This window comes from Labrus mixtus, chromosome 1, assembly GCF_963584025.1.
Source record: "Labrus mixtus chromosome 1, fLabMix1.1, whole genome shotgun sequence".
Taxonomy (NCBI): domain Eukaryota; kingdom Metazoa; phylum Chordata; class Actinopteri; order Labriformes; family Labridae; genus Labrus; species Labrus mixtus.
The window spans coordinates 23,849,435-23,868,618 of record NC_083612.1 but is presented as its reverse complement, the minus strand read 5'-3'; the positions used below and the strand labels follow the sequence as shown (position 1 = coordinate 23,868,618).

The window sequence follows — 19,184 nt, the reverse complement described above, 5'->3', positions numbered from 1 at the left end:
GTGTGTGATAAGGCCTGTTTGTTAGACTGCACCATTGAGCTCATGTTAAGAGCTCGGCTCCAAATGTCTGTGATCTCCCGACGCACGTTGCTGATAAGGCTGTCAGCAGCAAGCCAGTGATGACATTTGATAATGCCCTGACACTATCACAAAGATGGATCTGATGGATGCCTAACCGGAGGCCATGTCTACAGCTACTACAGCGCTGCTTTGGGGCAAAAATACACAAGGTTAGCTGCATCTGATCCACCATAAAGCATCTGAGATAAGTTGATTGGATATTAAAGTGGGAAAAAAGGAAATTTAATTTCATTAAACAACATGCTAAAGAGGAGCATTATTTACTTTGAAAATTGAGCATTAAAGTGCTTAATAACATATTCGGAGGTGTTTAATCAAATATCTCATCTATTTTTCCAGTTAGCACAGCCATGAGCAAAATAAGCTATTAAATATTTTACCCTTACCTTTGTCATCATGACAGCTATAGCTGTAAACAGCCACTGGTGAATGACTGATGAGGTTCTCATCATGGTGCCACCCTACGGCCATTTTCCCCATGCCATAGTAAGGCTCCTCTTTGAGCTGGCTCATAGCTGCCGGGTCCATGTAGTTGAGTAAGGTGACATTGAACTTGACTGGACCAGTGCATACCTGCGGAGGACTCGGTTGGGAACATCCCTGCCCACCTGGCTGCTCCTCTTTGTCCTCCAAGTGGTAATCTGACAGATTGTGCTTTAGTTGAGCCACAGGTTTCTCATGGGTCACTAGGGGTTTAGTTTCAGTGCTGCAGATGGTTTTAGGAGTCCAGCCAGGGATCTTTCCTTCACTGTGATCAGTCCCTGATGTGAGACACATTGCACCTCCTTTGACCTGGGAGGACTCCCCCTCCTCACTGCTGTGTTTTGACTCATTCTCCCATTCTCCTTCTTGTTTTGACCCCGAGCAGCCCTCTTCACTGTGTTTTGACTCAATGTCCCACTCCTCACTGTGCTTGGACTCGTTGTCCCCCTCCTCACTTTGCCGGGACTCTGCTCCTTCGCTGTACTTGGAGTCTTCACTGTGTTTAGACTCTGTGTCCCCCTCTTCACCTTGTTTGGCCTCTGCCTCCCCCTTTGTACACTGTGTGAGTCTGTCGCCTTCTTTCAGCTGAGAAACATCAGAGCAGAAGAAGGTGTTAAGCTCCCACAATGCCTTGCAAGCAGCCCTTAAGTCAGGGTCACAGCAGTTCTGTCCTTTGGCCTCTGTGTCCTCACTGTGCCAGGGGATGGCAAAGAGCCGTGTGTCCAGATAGCGATAGGTGTGGCCCGGCTCACCCAGCAGAGCCCGTGAGACTGCAGTGAATACATCTCGGTCCCGGACGCGAACCAAGTCCCTGAGGAGGCAGCCTTTCTTTCTCAGGGTGAGCAGAGCTGCCTGCACACGGCCATGCAGCTCGACAGGCAGTGAGCAGGATCTCCTCAGAACCAGACCAGTGTAACTGGAATCCCACTTGGAAACACAAGACATTCATATCATTACAGGATGATCATGACATAAAAAAAACACCTTAGCAACGATCTTAAGAACTACAATCTGATTTGGTTAAAAAAAAGTGTCTTTTAGACCATCAGCAGAATATAAAATAAACAGTGGCTGTATTAAGGCTGCCAACAGTGGGTAAAAGAGGCTGTAGGGCATTCCAAGTAAAGGTCTAGGTTTTATGAGTGTGATCTGTAAGAGTGACATTGGCTCACCAGTTGCTGATAGCCCCGATCAGGAGGTCCCAGAAAAGGGATTTTTTGGTCCCCCAACTGCTGCAGGAGCCTCCGCCTCTGTGGAACAAAACACAAGAAAACAAGGGTGAGAAGATGCAGCAGACTAGTATCTTCTGCAACTTCTTTTGTGTGTTTGAAAAACTCATTTGGGTGTCTTTGGTTACCTTTGGCTATTTTTCATATTCAAATACAGTCAATGCACAATCACACAGTCAGCCAATAGTTTCGTGTACGCATATAGGCCAATGCATTCCAACTATTTTGCTTTCTACAGTTTTCCAAAGACATACCAAAGCAAGCTGAAACAATATTGGTATACTTATTTTGAACTGCAAAAAGAAACCAGAACACTACCAAACAAACAAAAAACATGTCCTTCTAAAAAAAAGCATCTTTATGCAGAACTCTGAGTATAGAAATGACCTGTCATCACTTTTGCTTTTCATAAAAAAAAAATGAAATGGATCAATGAAACTTCCAATAAATAACACCAACTACTTGATTATGGGGACTAACACGAAGAACCTGTTCAAATATAACTGAATCACAAAAATTGAATTGCAAGGTATTCATGAAACCAATGAATAGAGGAACTTCCACAAACCTCAAGACTGACTGACATATCACCTGGTGACCAGCCGTTTCCATGACATCTCACATTTCTATGATTTTTGTGAAGGGTGCCATGGGGTTCATCAAAGGTTTAAAAAAAAGACGCCTGGTGCCAAACAGCGCTCCCTAAATAAAAACGTCAACCTGGTGGAGGGATCAAAGTACTTTCCATTGGGACGCATTCCATTCTGACCTGTAAATCTAATGGCAACTGGCATAAAACTATACGCCCAAATGCATTTCACAACTATTTCGCTAGCCTGCTACTTTCTGCCCCCCATGTATGTTATGTGCAAAGGTTTGTGTGAGCAGAGTCATAACTTTATATTCATTGCCCACAGGTGCACACATACACAGCCTCTGCATGTTGCCTCAGCAGAACCCTGGGGAGCAGAAATGTCACCGACATGCCACTGTATTTTTTTCCCCTTTAAAAGTTTAGCATGCCACCAAGCAGTTGGGCTGGAGATCAGACCCTGTATAAATTTCAGATACATTTACAACGAGCATCTCACGTTTCTTCTGCCCTTATAATGGCCCAAGAACGCATGAGGCACACCACAGGGGGCGTTGGGAATCAGCTGCCAACACATGTCATGACTTTAAGAGTGAGAAAACATGTCCTGTTAATAACATTTATTTGCAGGTATTAAAGTATGTGTGTCCTGACTCAAAAGGTGGTCTGGATCAGAAAGAGAAAAAACATTTAAACTAGTACCTGAATAAAGACAGGAGGGGAGTACAAAGAGATCCCAATAATGGAGGCAGAAATGGGAGGGCATCAGATCTGAAGCAGTTTGGTGAATTTACCTTCAGGGCTGAATCTTTACCTTAGGCTAAACAACACAACACCTGCTGAAAGTTTTCTTAAAGGATGCACATGAGTGTACAGGCCTTCCAAGTTAGTCTGGAACAAACAAAAACAGACTTGCAGACAGTTGGACTCTAAAAAACAAAACAACATGCACTATTCATGACCAGACTGCATTCAAAGGCTGCTGGAAGAAATTGACAACCTGACATACATTCGATGGTGTCAAATTCTGACTCATGACAGAAGCTCAAGATATCAAGGTGAGGCTCTGGGCTAGTGTTGTGTATGTTTTTACATCTGTGAGTATCAGTATGTGGTTTTTTTTTTCAGCGGTGTGGCTCGGTGAGTCCGTCTATATCCTGGCTCCATCTAGATGTGCGCATGTGTGCTTTATAAGTAAGATCATCACAGTCTGCTTTAGCGCGAGTGCACAAACCACTGCTGTGCACACAAGCACAAAAGTGTGTCTTCATACTGTTTATGTGTGTGTGTGTGTGTGTGTGTGTTCATGTCTCCAATTGATACACACACAAACAAGCCCATCCTAAGAAAACACACAGCCAGGGTAGCGAGCGTGATGCCTCAACCCCAATCGCACACAACCACGGCTGTCACACATGTGTCAAATACATCAAGCTGCTCAGAAATTCCACAGAAAAAAAGAAAGACAAGAAGTTAACAGAGCCCTCTGAAGCAGATGGAGCCTCACAGTATCAGAGGGCTGCTGTGTCTGTCTTCCTGTCTCTGTGTCTGCACCTGATTCTGGGAGGAAAACCACAAGGCGCAAGAAAAGGTCCACATTTCCACTCAGACCCAAGAAACGAGATTACCAATCCCATAATAACACGGATGCTTCACGGTAGCCGTGCCAGCCGTCTGTGCTGACTGATATATCTGATGCTTTTTTTTTTTTTTTTTTAATCTCTCTCTTCCTTGATGGGATTATTCCCTCAGCTGGACTGTTTATCACAGAAAAACACATTAGGTAGAATGGGACTCAATTGGTTTGCTTTGATCTTGGCCTATAAGAGATATCAAACTGTGTACCATATATTTATTAATTTCATTTATTCCCCATCTGTGACACTTCAATGGACACTTTCTTCAAAGCGTATCTTGGCAGAGTAGATTAATGTCCAGTGCTTAGCATCAATAGCTCAAAATAGCCAGATAGCTCTGCTGCTGCTGCTAGGATAAAAACACTTCCAGACTAACTTGTGGCTGCCCCAGAGGGTCCAATGAAACTGTTTGCAACGGGACAGCTGAATGAGAACACTTGAGTCTCACATAACTTGTTAAGATTTGGCTGTGGCATCATAGACTGCAGATAAAAAGCATAATGAATATTCTTTGATAAGTACAAGTGTCTCTTGTGTTTATCCATGTGCGTATTAAGACCAATTCAACGGCCATTCAATTCAATTTCTCTTCAAACCCGGGTGCTTCAGAGTACAGACAGGCAGAAAACCTTGGATTTCAAATCGGCCTTGTGCTCCCTTGGGGATGACGTGATGAGAGAGAGAGCTGTGTAATAGAACTTTCTGTGTTTAAACAGAAAGCCATTGGTACTTGTGTGACACCCATTTCAGAAAAGGTGCTCTCCAAAAGTGATGGTGAATCAACAGTTTTGACAAGTCAGCTGTAAAACTTCCGACTCAAACAGTCCAGGGAACTCGAGTACATCAAAGGAGCATCTGCCCCGGTCCATTTGGCACCGGATCGGAGAATGTAGGGAGCTTGTGTGAAGCAACAGAGGGTGCAAAGAGGGGCAAGGGAGTGTCCAACATCACCAGAACATTTGCGGTTGCACGTGTGATACATAGAGAGACAGAGAGAGAGAGACAAAGTCTGTAGAAGCCATGAAGTTAGCTTTGAATTTCGAAAATAGCAGGAAACTAAACTGTTTTTCAACTTAAAAGAACTTGAAAAAGAAATGAAACTGTTGAGTTTGTCTCGTACATTTTCCATGCTTTGAAGTTTACCTCATCTTCAGGGTATGACACCTACTTGAACCATGGTGAGATAACACATCACCTAGGTGTCACCACACCCGCAAAGCACACACATACAGTGCACTTCTAGCTATAAAGTTTGATCCTTTTTTTCTTTAAATAATGTCATTAAAAAAATGGCCATTTTACCTAGCCAATGCACACATACTCAAACACAGCAGCCCTAGAAACTGTTACAATGTTGGGAATTAGCCCTTTTAACTATTTACACAGATTATGCATCTTCACTTCAAGCATGCCAGACAAAGAAAACACTCAGGACAAAGATTAACCATTCCTCACTTCTTTGTGACGTTTTGTTTACAGCCACTTGTGGGATTCATTTATTTTAAGAATACAAGCTCAAATTTTGAGGCTCGGTGTGATGGCTAACTGGGTCGACTGGTCAATGGTTAACTGGAATGTGTGGGGGCGTCGGTAATGTGTAACCTCATGTGTTCACAACCCTGCTTAGGACTGATCCATGAATATGAATGTGCTGTGAGAGTCAGAGGTCATAAGGGATGATGTATCCAGAAACATAGGCTTTCAGAACAATCTGTATTATCCTGAGATGTAATTACACAATCAATTCAACATGTAGGTCTAACCTATAAAGCATGTGTAATGCAAGGTCATCCAAACAAGCTTATTCAAACAATATGTTTATGTCAGTTATTAAAAACTTAATCCTCCATGATTTTGTCCTATATAGAAACATATTGCAGAGGTTTTGGTCAAATATAGATCACCAAATGTAATTATTTTTTTCCATTAATATTGGACACAAAAAAGCAGAATAAAAAACAACTAGATCAAGTTAAGGATGAATGCCCTGCCATTACAGCTGCATATTTGTCATATGAGTGTATATAGTGACAGACATGTGTTTGGTGGGGGTCTGCAGGTGGAGTGAGTGATGAAAAATGTCAAACAGGCCGGCCCATAGCCTGTTAATTGTTGTTTGAAGCTGAGGCCCATGTTGTTCATATGACCTCACAACAGGTCGGCGGGGGACATGATCATTAATATTACAACATTTCCATCCATCTACCTGAACGAGAAGCCAATCATTTAAAGGGCCAGCGCTGGGGAGACCTTTCACGCCCTGTTTATAGCACTGATCTAAGCCCATTACCAGAGCTGCGGGGGACAACTGCCAGTCATTAATTAGATTTGCACACAAACACACACACCCTGAGACTGTGACTACCTTTAATGGCACTCAGTCACATCTGAAAAATATCACATACTAACACATGTCCTGTGTGCTTTTTTAACCAAACGTGAAAAACACCTGCACACTTTCTTTCTAACACAACCGCACTCACGTACTTACTCTCAAGTCATCCCAAGGTACGTGTAATTTTGACAGGTGGAGGGTATGTGTGCCTGCGTGTGAGAGATGAAGAAAGAAAGTACTGGATCTCATCTGTTGTTTGACCTCTCCCTTCCTCCCCCCCCCCCCCACCCCTGCATCTGACAGGCTTTAGGCGAGACCACAAGGTTTCCAGATCAATCATTCAAAAGTATTTACAAATGCACAAAGTCAGACACAGACATGCAGGTTGGCACATGACCACTCTGTTTAAGTGCTTTTCAATGTGTATGTGGTGTCAACATCTATTTCACACTTATCTACAGCTCAAAGGAGGAGAGAAAAAAAAAAGACGTTGCTGTGACCTTAAGCAGGTGTCAAATCTGGAGCGGAGAAGAAAAGAGAAAAAAGGGAATAGGGCACTTTAAGAGATCTGTCAATGTGTTGTGCCTTACATAACCTTTTTATTTATCCCGGAAAGATTGATTGAGCATGCTCTTTATCAGAAACATACCAGCAGTTTCACTCACATGCACTCACAATTTCACACTCAGGAGCTGCCTGGAATATCAAAAGATTTCTGGACGACAATAAAAAAGTATCTTTGTACTTTGCTGGAGGAACATCTTGTTCAAGGGCATCTTGAGTTTTACACCCAGCGCAGGATTTTAACTAGTAGCCTTGTGGTTGGAAGAGAATTTATCACCACTGATATGCAGGGGGCCGTTTGCTATTTTGCCCTAATTGTTGTTTCGTGGCTGGGCCGTAATGTTTCCATTAAGGTTATGCTGAGCGAGAAAAGCTTTTTAGTTTTCACCTTCAAATTACAACATGCTTTCATGAGGTCAGCTGTTTTCCATGTGGATTGGTCCATTTTAATGCAGACACAGTCCCTTGGTATTCAGACAGGGTCTGGTACAGTAAGAAGGAAGTCAGGGGAAAGAGTGAGAAATGAGAAGGGGGGGATGGAGGGAGGAGTAAGAGGAAGGGAAGGAGAGCGTTGATTGAACGTCCATGATGAGAAGTTTTCAGCAGGGCGCCAGGGCCACTGAGTTGTTCTTACAGGGTTGTCGCGTCTCTAGGTGCAGTCAAGGAGAAGTCAGTGCTTTAGAAAGCGCCTTCGATTTCTCCATTTCCCCCTCCCACACTCATTTACTCTCACCACCCGGCCACACTTTTCCTTCCCCTTCCAAAAAAAATCAATATGGCTGTGGAAAGTGCAGCTTGGCCAAAGGGGGAGGGCTAGCTAGCTGAAGGGACTTGATGCCAAGCTTAAAGGGAGGACAAGAGGCGTCCTCCAGGCCTGTCCCACAGGCAGTGTCAAGGGCAGACCTGAGAACCAAAAGACTGAGGACCACAGATTTCCCCTTCCCCTCTGCATCTCCCCCCCCCTCTACTTCTCTCTCTCTTTGCTGGTTTGGCTCAGCTAGCTCAGTAGGGCAGAAGAGATCGATAAGCAGGTGGAGCGTTTAAAATCCCCAGCTCTAGTGGCTGACGTTACGCTCCTCAAGCACAGCAGACTAACACATCGCTCAAGGAGGAGACGCTGGGTGGATGGATGGATGGATGGATGGATGGATGGATGGATGGGTGTATGGTGGTCGCACCTAGCCATTGAATGGTTTCTGATTTGTGAGACTAAACAATTCAATAGCACTTAACAATACACAGTGTCTGTAGTGATGTACAACTGGACTTTTGACACACACTGCCATCGTCTGAACATGTCACTGTTCAATAGTACTCAGGCACATCAGGCATATATATATATATATATACATATATATATATATATATATATATATACACATAGCCTATACATACATATATATATATATATATATTTCTACATACATGCATATATGCATCCATCTTTTAAGAGTACAGCAACAAAAATGGCTTCAAAAAAGCAACGACTATCATTGTCAACAGCAGCATTCCTCATCTCCAAACAGTAGGCTTGACGGAGATGCCTGCACATGATGCGGATGAAGTGTGTGATGAGGATTTCAGTCCTGCCGCGTGTCTCCTTGTGTGAGTGACTGATCACAGTGGATGTGGCTTGTGTCTCTAATCCAGTACCACTGTTAGACAGTGCAAAGACCCGGCTCTGTGTACCGTGGAGCGGGTTGATCAAACCCATCATGTGACAAGCAACCTCTTCAAATGACGATGATATTCCAGCTCTGTGTCCTTTCGGCTCCATATTAGATCATCTTCTGACACCGCCGAGTCTGGTACTTCATCTGGGATAAAGATGATGTGCAATCCGACCGGAATGGCTGGGAGTCAAGGGTAAACGAGGGGCTAAGACAGGGGGGGGACTGTGCCAGATAGGCTGACAGCTGTGACAATTATCATGTGGTATATTATAACCTTATGCTAAACATAAGTTTTTATACAGTATGTCTTTTGACAAAACACATCAAGGGTATATTATCATCCAGTGAGCTGTATGTCACATTCAGCCAACACATGAAATGAGCCATAGTGGAGAAAAATATATATATCACAAGTTCATCCAACATTTCAAATATAAAGACAATACTGTTTCCTGCAATTCATCCAAAAGCAGCCCCAAGTTGTCAATTCATCAAATAGTGAAAAGTTGATTTACTTCTCTAGATCAACTACCAGGATATCACATTTTTTCTAAAGACAACCTCTTGAATTATTTGTTGGAAGGGATTGCAATAGGGTATTATTAACTGGAGCTAGAGCAGTGGCCTAAATATATTTGCTGACAATCACCTTAGCCAGTAGAAAAACATATGGCTCAACGCAGATGTGGACTGAACATCTAGGACAGGTCTAATTCCATCTCATGTAGTCTTTGACCCAGATAAACTGGCATTATGATGCGACCTGAGATTAATATCAAATTAAGAAGCGGATATCATTCGTGGCTGTTTACATGACCGAGAGCCCGTCTTCCTGGAATCCCGAAGAAGATAAGTTTGCAACAATAGCATTAACCAAATCCCGAAGTATATAGACGACACTTGTCTTGCTTGAGAAGCCAACTCATTTCTTTATTTATTTTTCCATCACTCATTCTGAACAAAGGGAAATATTCTACCAGGAATTGAATAGCTTAATCCTCTTTTCACTCTTCCTAGTAGCTTGAATGGTGACAGATTAACATCCTGAAGGTTTACACACCCAGCCATTTGAAAATGTAATTGCTGGTGCCACACTGCATGCATGTGTTTAAGTTTAGGGTTAATATTAAAGCTTAAAAACACACACGCTCACTGGAGTATGGAGGGATGTTGCCATGTTGGGCCAGACCCTGAATACTTAAGCCTGGGCAGGAGAGACTATTCTGTTACGACGTATCAGAGAGTGGCAAGCTGTCCCAAACCCTCGCTAGGTGCCTCAGTTACTGTTCACTTCTGCTAATTATTAAATCCAAAATGAGGGGTTAACGGGGCGGAGCCTGGCCAGACGATGTTCTGGGGCATTTAACAGCTGGCAGCAATGGAGGTGAATGCATTACACACTGCCCTCATCCAATAAAAATAAAATACCCTGACATCTGAGGTGTATTTAGCACAGAGGGGAGGGAGGAAGTGAGGAAAGAGGGATGGCGAGAGGGAGGGGAAGAGAAGGATGGGGTGAAGGGGGAGAGAGCATCTGATAACATGATGTCCAAGTGCCACCTAGTGACATGTTTCAAGTCTCTCTAAGGTTCAAGAGCATCAGGGGTCGGGGGACTCTACAGATGAAGCAAAACAGGATTGAGGGATTTTATATATCGGAAGTTTTTTTACATTGTTACTTTCTTTCATCTCGGCTACCATTATTAAGAACAGCCTGAATTATTCAAATTTAATGACCAATTATGCAATAAAATGTAAAGTAGATTTTGAAGATATAATTGCTTACATTCAAAACCCAATCAAGACAAAAGCAACCTGACACTTTCCTCATCTGACCTCACTGTCTCTTCATTCAGCAAACAGGCCTACTGTATAACATCGCAGTGGTATGCTGGTGGCCCAAGGCTCCTGAGGTCCCCTCCCCTCATTAACCCAGGTATAAATCACACTCTGCCAGTGCCCGGAGGTGAGTGGGATGAGAGTGGAGGTGAGCTTGAAATAATGCTTATGTCACGGCGGGTCAGCCCTCCATTATGGCCATTTCAAAAACTATTAATCTTGCTTGTAGTCAGTGGCCTAGAAATAATTACTTCATCTAACCCATGTAATACAGCATGACCAGCAGTAGAGCCTGGTCAATTTGAGGCTATGGGGGGGGGGGGCAGGATGGAGGGTTGGGGAGACACACAGGGAGAGAGACACAGAGGGAGTGAGTAAGAAAGTGAGGGAGGGGAGAGTCACAAATTACCAGGCCCTGTCTCCTGTTACTGGGTGAATGATGTCCTGCTCACTTCAGCTGTGGCCTTTAGCACTCTTAACACTGATTTAGATAGATACACACTCACACATGCTCTGAAAGGCAGATCATCTATACAAGCACACACATGTACGCACATTAATCAATGACTAAATACATACACAATGAGGGAGGAACACAAATTACATTATTTTAAACAAGGGTTCAAAACCTGCATAGATCTCATAGACTTAACACAAGTCATAGACTTATTGGAATAAGGTTGTTTTCCTACCTTATGCCAATACCTAGTCTTAGCTTTGGGGGATACTGAGAACCCTCTGATTCCAGTAAGAAAATAAAAAATACACATTATTGGTGGGCTGCTGCTTGAAACTGCCTGCTTACATTTTGCTAGCTTTGATAAACATTTCATTTTCGCTAGCACTGTGCTGTTGTTGTTATCTTAACATGCTAATGTAAATGAGCTGATAAATTGTGGTCAGATTTAATGTATACCACGCTGTTCTCGCTAGTACACCAAATCAAAGAAGTATACAGTACTGTCTGAGTCAGGTATTGATATTAGAACATCGTATATACCATGTTTTATATGATTTATGTTTTCATCTAAATGTCATGATCATGAAAATAATTCATTATATTGCCGTAATAACTCTGCGTTTAAGTTTTGTCAATGATAATGTAAATTTATATCTTGCCAAATTAGCCAGCAAAATCTGAATTGTTAGCTAAATTTGTACACACAGGCAGGTTAGCGTTTTCAATCTTAAGCAATCTTGACAGCCATGATGTTCCACACGGTCCTTTCAAAACCAACACTGTGGGTACACATCTACAGGATCTACTGCAAATTCAACCTCCATGAGCGTCACAGGAAGTGTGTATGGAGTGACATAAATAAATGCAGCCCTTCAGTGGCTGTCACAGCTGGCATTGCAGGTGCAAATTTAATTAGTCAAGGTGAAGTCTCCCTTGTTGTTTGAGAATGGGGGGGTCTTTGCCATGCACGACTGTAAACACGCACTATATCCTAATCAGGTGTCAACGCGGCGTTTGATCAGCCCGCATAAACTTGTCACGAATCCTCAGCAGAGTGGGCCGAGGGGGAGAACAAAGGAAAAAGCTGTCACGAGAGAACAGGGTGGTGGTGATGGCAGTGGCGCTTGGATGAAGAGAGTTTGCCCATTAGCAGTCTCTGTCGCCTATCTCTCTCCCACTCCCCTTAACGTCTCTCCTCCTCTTGTTTTCTTTCTTTCTCTATGGGGCTACCTACAGTGCACACCTGACTGTATCCCATCACAGCTCTCTGTCAATGGAAATCTCAACCAAAAGCTGTCAAATCCATGCTTCACAAACCACCACCAAAGCTTCCAAAAGAAACCCCAAAGTAGTTCCTACTTTTGTTTACCTCACAAAAAAGCCACACAGAGATTCAAGCTGCACTCGTTTTGTTTTTTATCAAGCGTCATTCGAAGTTGTTGGGTCCTCCTGAAAAAGCCTGGGTACGCGCTTGTTCTCCTCCCGCCCAGCACCTCTAGGGCTGCGACGAGGCAGTGCAGGAACACACGCGCCATTAGATGCTGTTTAACTTTCAGTTTCGGTGATATTGAATACATTAGCCGATTGAACCTCATAAGAAACACAGCCGAGTGACAAGGCCCAATCGTCTTTGCGCCTACCATGGTAACTGAGATTACAGGCTAACAAAGAGCAGACAGGGGGAGAGAATATTTAAAGCCCGAATGTGATACATAAATTAATTAAAGGACAAAAAAACAAGTGGAGAATTAAAGTTGGAACATCTGTCAGCGACTCAGCTTCCCAACGTAATACCAGTGTTAGAACATTTATACCCTTGAAGTTAATGATCCCCTCTTTAATTGACAGTCAAGGAAAACTGGCTGCGGCAGCATCCTGCCGAGACGCTGATAAGAGACACCCCACCCCACCCACCCCCCCTCCAAAAAAAATAAAATATAAAAAAAAAACAGTTTAAAGAACCTTGGCACTAATCCCTATTGTCATCCCAGCGCAGCAGAAGGACTTACAAACACAGATAACTCCACCGAAGCTGTCTTTCTCTCAGGAGTTATGGGGACAACCGAGCCGCTGTGCTCCTTGAATCAGTCACTCAGATTAGCCCAATCCCTCTGTGCTGTCACTCAGCCGAGACAGTAGCCTGTCACCGCATTTACATGAGTCCATCTCATATGTGACAATGCCCCCTATATGTGACAATGACTGCAAGGAAGGGGTCCACTTGCTGGCAGATAGAGGGAGTACAGTATAGCAGATGGGCTGTTGTTGGATTAAGCTCATGGTGCGCGCCGTGCTCATGTCTTCTCTGACACTTTAACAACAAGTTTAAGGAGTCTTAGCCATCGCTGGTTTTTTTTCCAAAGTGGAGAGAATGTGGGAGATGTATGTCAGATGAAACACACACATACACCTACACTGACAGAACAGACACACACACACACACACACACACACACACACACACACACACACACACACAGGGATAAACTTCAAAAAACTTTAAAGTACAGACTGATTGTTGGATGAAAACCAAAGGCTTACCTAGTGTATGTGTTCCCCTAAGTTCGCTTCAAGCATGACTCTAATCCACCTACTTCACTTAACATGATGAAGCTCAGAGAACAAAAGGGAAAACAAAAAAACAAAGTACATCCCAAAACATTAAGATCACTTTCCATCCCAGGTAAACATTGGTATGAAGGAGATTAAAAGGCCAACCTTTAAAACAAAGGTCTAAAAATACAAACTAGATAAAACACAAACTTTGGAGTGTCAAATAAATGTGGGGATTAGTTCATGCTATAAGTTTGTACTTTTGAATAAATGGCTGTTACTTGAAGGCACCTGAGAGCTCGCAGTGTGCTGACTGCTTTTTATGCTTCTGTGTCTCACTCCCCTTCAAACAGTCCCGAAACAAATGACAGTGGATGCCCTCTACATAACAGGGCCAGGGCAAGCATGACACAGGGGTTGACAACTGAACCCTCAAACTCCCTAACCCCTACCCCTGCCATGGCACATGCACACACACACACACACACACACACACACAAATAGGAAAGAAAACAGCCCTGACATGACCGCTCAGCAGCCCTCCCTAACCCCTCCTTGTGTTTCTTCTCTCTCCATCTCACTGGAGACAACCCTCAATTCAGGACCGTTTTAGTCAGGCAAGTGGATGTGACCCGCTGCCCCCCAGTCAGGCTCATCTGAATAAACAGAGTTGAAGAAAAAGGCAGAGGAGGGAAAATCTGCCTACATTATGATAGGAAGAGAGACGATGGGATTCAGCCAAGGGGCTCCTTTCTTTATGCACGTTTGATCAAGTGCTTGACAGCGCCGGTGGATGGAATTACGGGCTGTTGAACAAAAAGTTGTAGTGTGTGTATGTGTACGACTGTGTGTGAGCGCAGCTCAGTCTGGACAGCTGGGTTTCTATGGCCTGACAGTGTGAGGCCTGTGACAAGCCTGCAGCACCACACCAACACACAGAAAGCGCAATCCGCCTACCAGCCTTTCCGCAGTCCATCACTCAAGACGGCCGAGGGAGGCGCCGTGAGAAGAGGTCAGACGTGGAGGAAAGAGGGTGGGAGGAGAGAGGAGGAGAAGATGCGAAGGAAGACTACGGAGGGAGGGCTGGTCAGGGGTTAAGTGTAGAGAAGACAGCGATGAAAGGCAACTGTCATGCACCAGTGCGCGCCCAGGAGCACCTGTCTCGAGGAGAACATGCAAAGTGTGCCGGTCACGTCCTGACAATACCCCCACTTCTCTGCGCACACATAGATCAACACACACACACACACACACACACACACACACACACACACACACACAGACAGACACATACAAGCTCTCAGGAAAGGGCTGATGCTCCACCGTTGGAAAGGCATCGCCTGTCTGACAGCATGCCAGTCAAGCTGTCGTTGGCTTCTTCGCATATGCAAAGAAAAGTTAGGTTGATGAAGAAAAAACACACAGAGGCTCAGAGGAAGAATCACTGAGACATGAACAGACTACCTGGAGTGAGCCGACACTTCTCAAAGACTTGATGCAGAGTAAATGCTGGAACGAGCAATGCAAAAAGCATACCCAGACAAACAGGAACTTACAATCGCCACACTGGCTATTTGAATGCTTTTTGTTATTGATTTTTTTAAACATTATTCTATGCTTGACAAAGTTACTACCATATCATAATTATTATATCCTATAAATGAAAAGAGTAATGTAATATGGAGGAACTACCTCCAAGTGGTTAATAGTGTAAGCCAATGCTTCCTCCAGTTGGCTAAGGTAATAGCAAAATTTAAAACCTGGCTCTGACAAAAAGAGGCAGATCCTACGCATGGACTCAACAAAGCAACAAGCTAAATTCCAGGTATTTTAATGCACTTTTATTGCCCACTTTATGAGTAAAAAAAACTTATGAAGTACAAATTAACAGTTACTATTTACAGCGTCTCGTTACCTGGTCTCCTGCAGCTTTTCGTGAATGAAGGGTTTGGGGTTTTCCATTGGAACCAGATGTTGTGCAACACCCTGGCTGTATGCACTTTCCTTTATTGGAAAGGTGAGTCATTACAAAGAAACATAAATTCACAAATAAACAGCCTAAGGAATCAGCTACCTTTCCTATTCAGACGACTTTTCCTGGTGAAGCATTATTGGATGTTGCTTTCAAAAAGATTCTGGTTAGACTTTGATCAAATGACTGAATATGTCTGATGAAATCATCTGTAATTGGTCAATTTTATGTCCATGATTTATCCATAAACTTTTTGAAGTTTATTATCATTTAATGTTGTCTTAGCATAACAACCATCAGCAGCCTCAACACACATATAAACGTGCATACACACACACAGACATACACACAACACAACTATGAATTCAAAAGCCTATTGCATTCATACACAAACGCACACACACACACACACACACACACACACACACACACACACTCACACAGCTAGAATGCCAAACAAACAAAAACAGAAGATAACGACTCACGTGGATCATAGCCTTGAGTGGCTAATGAACCCCCTGGAGGCTCTTGCCCCTGTGTATGAGGTGAGAGGGTCATTCCCATGTTTATTCAGCAGCAGTCCAATGAGCCACCACCATCTATTGATTGAACTGATTATTCTATGTCTCTCTCGTGACAGGGTGTGTGCATGACAGATGAACCCCCACTTGGATAGGTCACATTTGATGTAATCTCATCGAAAGTGACGGCATATCTGGTCGGACAGTTTGCAGGATCCACATCGTGGCCTTGTTGAGAGTATGCTGACATCTTTGGCTAATGCTTCAACACTAATACGAGGTGCTCGGTAGGGGCTGTCAGACACATTAGCTGTCAAGGGCTGTTTGGACAACCCTTATAGTGACGGTTTCCATAGGAAGAAATGACCCTGGGAATAAATACTTGATAGAAATACATAGACAAACATTATGCATGAGGTGGTATTTCCCAAGCAGAATGTTCCAATCAAGCTTTCATATATTTTATTTATTTTTTGGAGGAAATATTTTTACTGTAAGTATTATCCAAGTAAATTAAAAATGTATCAAAGTTGCATGTTTGTAAGACATGGGAGAAGGTAAATAGGTAGCACTCTTATTCCAATAGTTGCCATCTTGAGTTCTTTTCGGTAACAGTATGACTCACTATTGGGCTCAAATCCCCCAACCACACCATACTCTTAATAGCTATCAGAAGGCTATCTCTGCTTTTCCAAAAATGTTTAGTAGGTTTGCAGGTCCTTCTTAAGCACATATGGGAGTCCATGGCAGGTCATCTCAGCCATGTACCCTGAGACAATGCAGGCCGGGCCATAAAAGTTGATATCCTTCCAGATGCGAACCAAATGTGGACATCATGCAACTAAAAGAAGAAAAAAAAAAAAAAAGGTGGTAGGAAGTGAGGGAAAGACGTGCAGGATTTCTCACACTGATCATGAAAAGCCGACCCAACCCTTAGATGGCTGATAACAGAATGCTGTTGGGGAGAAGCATCTCATGGGCAAGAAACACTAAATAGGTGCAACGTTTGATCCAAGAGAACAGCTTGCTTTTGTATAAAAGTCACAGGCATTTAGGACAGACGACAAACTGTTTAAGCAAGACAAATTAGTTGATACAAAATCTGAAAAATCCATCCCAGCCTTCCAGCAGGGAAATCTTTAAAAACTAAGACCATCCCTCTACCACACTTAAGATGATTATGGTCTCACATATTGTTAAACATTGTATATTGATATAGCCTACATAGAGAGATTAAAGTAATATCTAAGCACATCCAATGGCATTTCGCATCAAATTTGTGCTAATTATTACGTGAATACAAGTTATGATAATCTTTTGCAAAACTGTGCAGGAACATAAATGCACGAGTGTTCAGTATGTTGGCTGAATGTATTGAAAGAGAGGTATGACTAGCAAAGCTGACCTGTAAACAACTCAGTCCAAATATATGAGCCAAAGATCAAATAGGCAATACAAGGTAAAGACATGTAGAGGAAAAGCTCAGTAGCACACTAATCAGCCCCCTCCAATGCTCACATAGCAGATCAATGAAAGACCCGGGGCCCTGGGCCTGCACTATATTACACGCCAAAACTTCATATTCATTCATTGATTTTACTTTTCAGAATAGTATATCACTGAACTCCAATGGGAACGAAAAATAGAAGCCGGAGCTGAGGTCAAGCCTCGCGTGGACGGATGTTTGCACAATATTGATGGCGCAGACAGAAAGAAATGACTAAATATCTGGATCAATAACTAGTTTCCCTAGCCACGACAGGTTGTACCAGATGGAAATATATAAATACTTCTTTATGACTGCTGGAGTTGCCCTAACGAACAGGGCTAAATGCCCCCCTTAAGGTAAACTCTTTGATTAGGCAAGGCCAGAGGTGACTAGAGGGCCCTGCTTATGCTACAATGCCACGCTTCTAATGGCCTGAGAACACTAATGCACACAGGGGCCCAGTAAAGGGGCCACATATATGACAGGTCACAAGCCCTGGGCAAAGTGATCTGTGCTACCTGACCCTCCTATTCATTTGTAATGGTGATGGGCCCATGCAGGCTACACCACTCACAGTCATGTTCAAATAATGCATACTATAAATAATTAAGAAGGTATTTTCTTCGGCTTTCACATGAAGTCATTTTTCTAATTGTAGTAATCAGAACTGAAACTAGCAGCTCCCCTACGATTAGGCCAGAAGAAAACAAATTTGAATTTGAAATACCTCAATTTTTGGCCACATGGAGCAATGATGATGTAGAATTAAATATGTGGAGCACTATGTAATCAAACCTGGCCAGTAGCCGGGTAAAATCTTGCACCTGCTGCTGCTGATGGGATAAGAGCTGAATGTTCTTATTTACAGCACAACACAATTACTGAGAACAACACCCAAGCTCACAGCTCTCCCTGCTCCAAGCTGGCCAATGGGGCCATAAAGAGGGAGGAACCACATCATTGCCTGCTCCTTAATTAAATGAAAGCTGTAAGGTTCGTTTGCCTCCTATTTTACACAATGAGCTGGCCAACCCACTGCTAAAGACATCCTATTCACCATCCCCGCTTGGCCCTAAATCATGACTGGATAAACAGCCCTTTGGGTCCCTGTTAGACACACAGCGGCCGCCCAGCGGCAAGGCCAGAGCAGGGCACACAGTGGATTGACACCTAGCCAGCGATAAGTAATTCTGTAGAGGATTAGCAGCATGATAGCTTGATCAATACTGTGTGCTCAGGCCATTAGTAATGCAGCGAGGAAATGACCCCCTTCGGTAATAAAGCAAGGCATCTGGGTTCTCCTTCATTTGCCAGCTCCATTAGTGTAATGGTATCATTATCTGCCACAGCCGTATTTTTCTGAGTCTTGGCTTTTCCACAGTTCGACCAATGGGGGTCTAATGAAGCTGTGCGAGCCCCCATGCCGAGTGTTCCCTTTCTACCATTCTCGGCAGAGCCACAGAGTAAATCTAACTCTGTTGGAGCTTATGTGCTACCCCGCCTTAGGTATCCATACCCATGTTTTATGTCAGCACCAAACACTATTTCTACATTATTGGCTCATTAATAGAGCAAGCAGCATGTAGCTTAGGTTAAAAGGGAGAAAAAGATGGCCGGCAGAGTGCAAAGCTGCTGAATGTGCAGAATCTGACACCCCCCTCTTGCTAAAACACCAGGCCAGACATGACAGGACGTCAGCATTAGTCCCCATAAATCGTGTCCTTTACACTAATTCACCAGCTAACATTTTGTGTGGG

At 43.4% G+C, this 19,184-nt stretch overlaps 1 protein-coding gene across 1 annotated transcript in view; it reads right to left on the bottom strand.

Moving 5' to 3' along the window:
* The window catches only part of fto (FTO alpha-ketoglutarate dependent dioxygenase), a 116,574-nt gene that overhangs the window by 95,051 nt on the left and 2,339 nt on the right, over positions 1–19,184 (bottom strand). Inside the window, exons 2-3 of the mRNA XM_061039117.1 lie at positions 1,737–1,814; positions 468–1,491 (exon numbers count right to left, since the gene is read on the bottom strand). Of these exons, the coding sequence (XP_060895100.1) occupies positions 468–1,491; positions 1,737–1,814 (1,102 nt within the window). The remainder of the gene's footprint in view (positions 1–467; positions 1,492–1,736; positions 1,815–19,184) is intronic.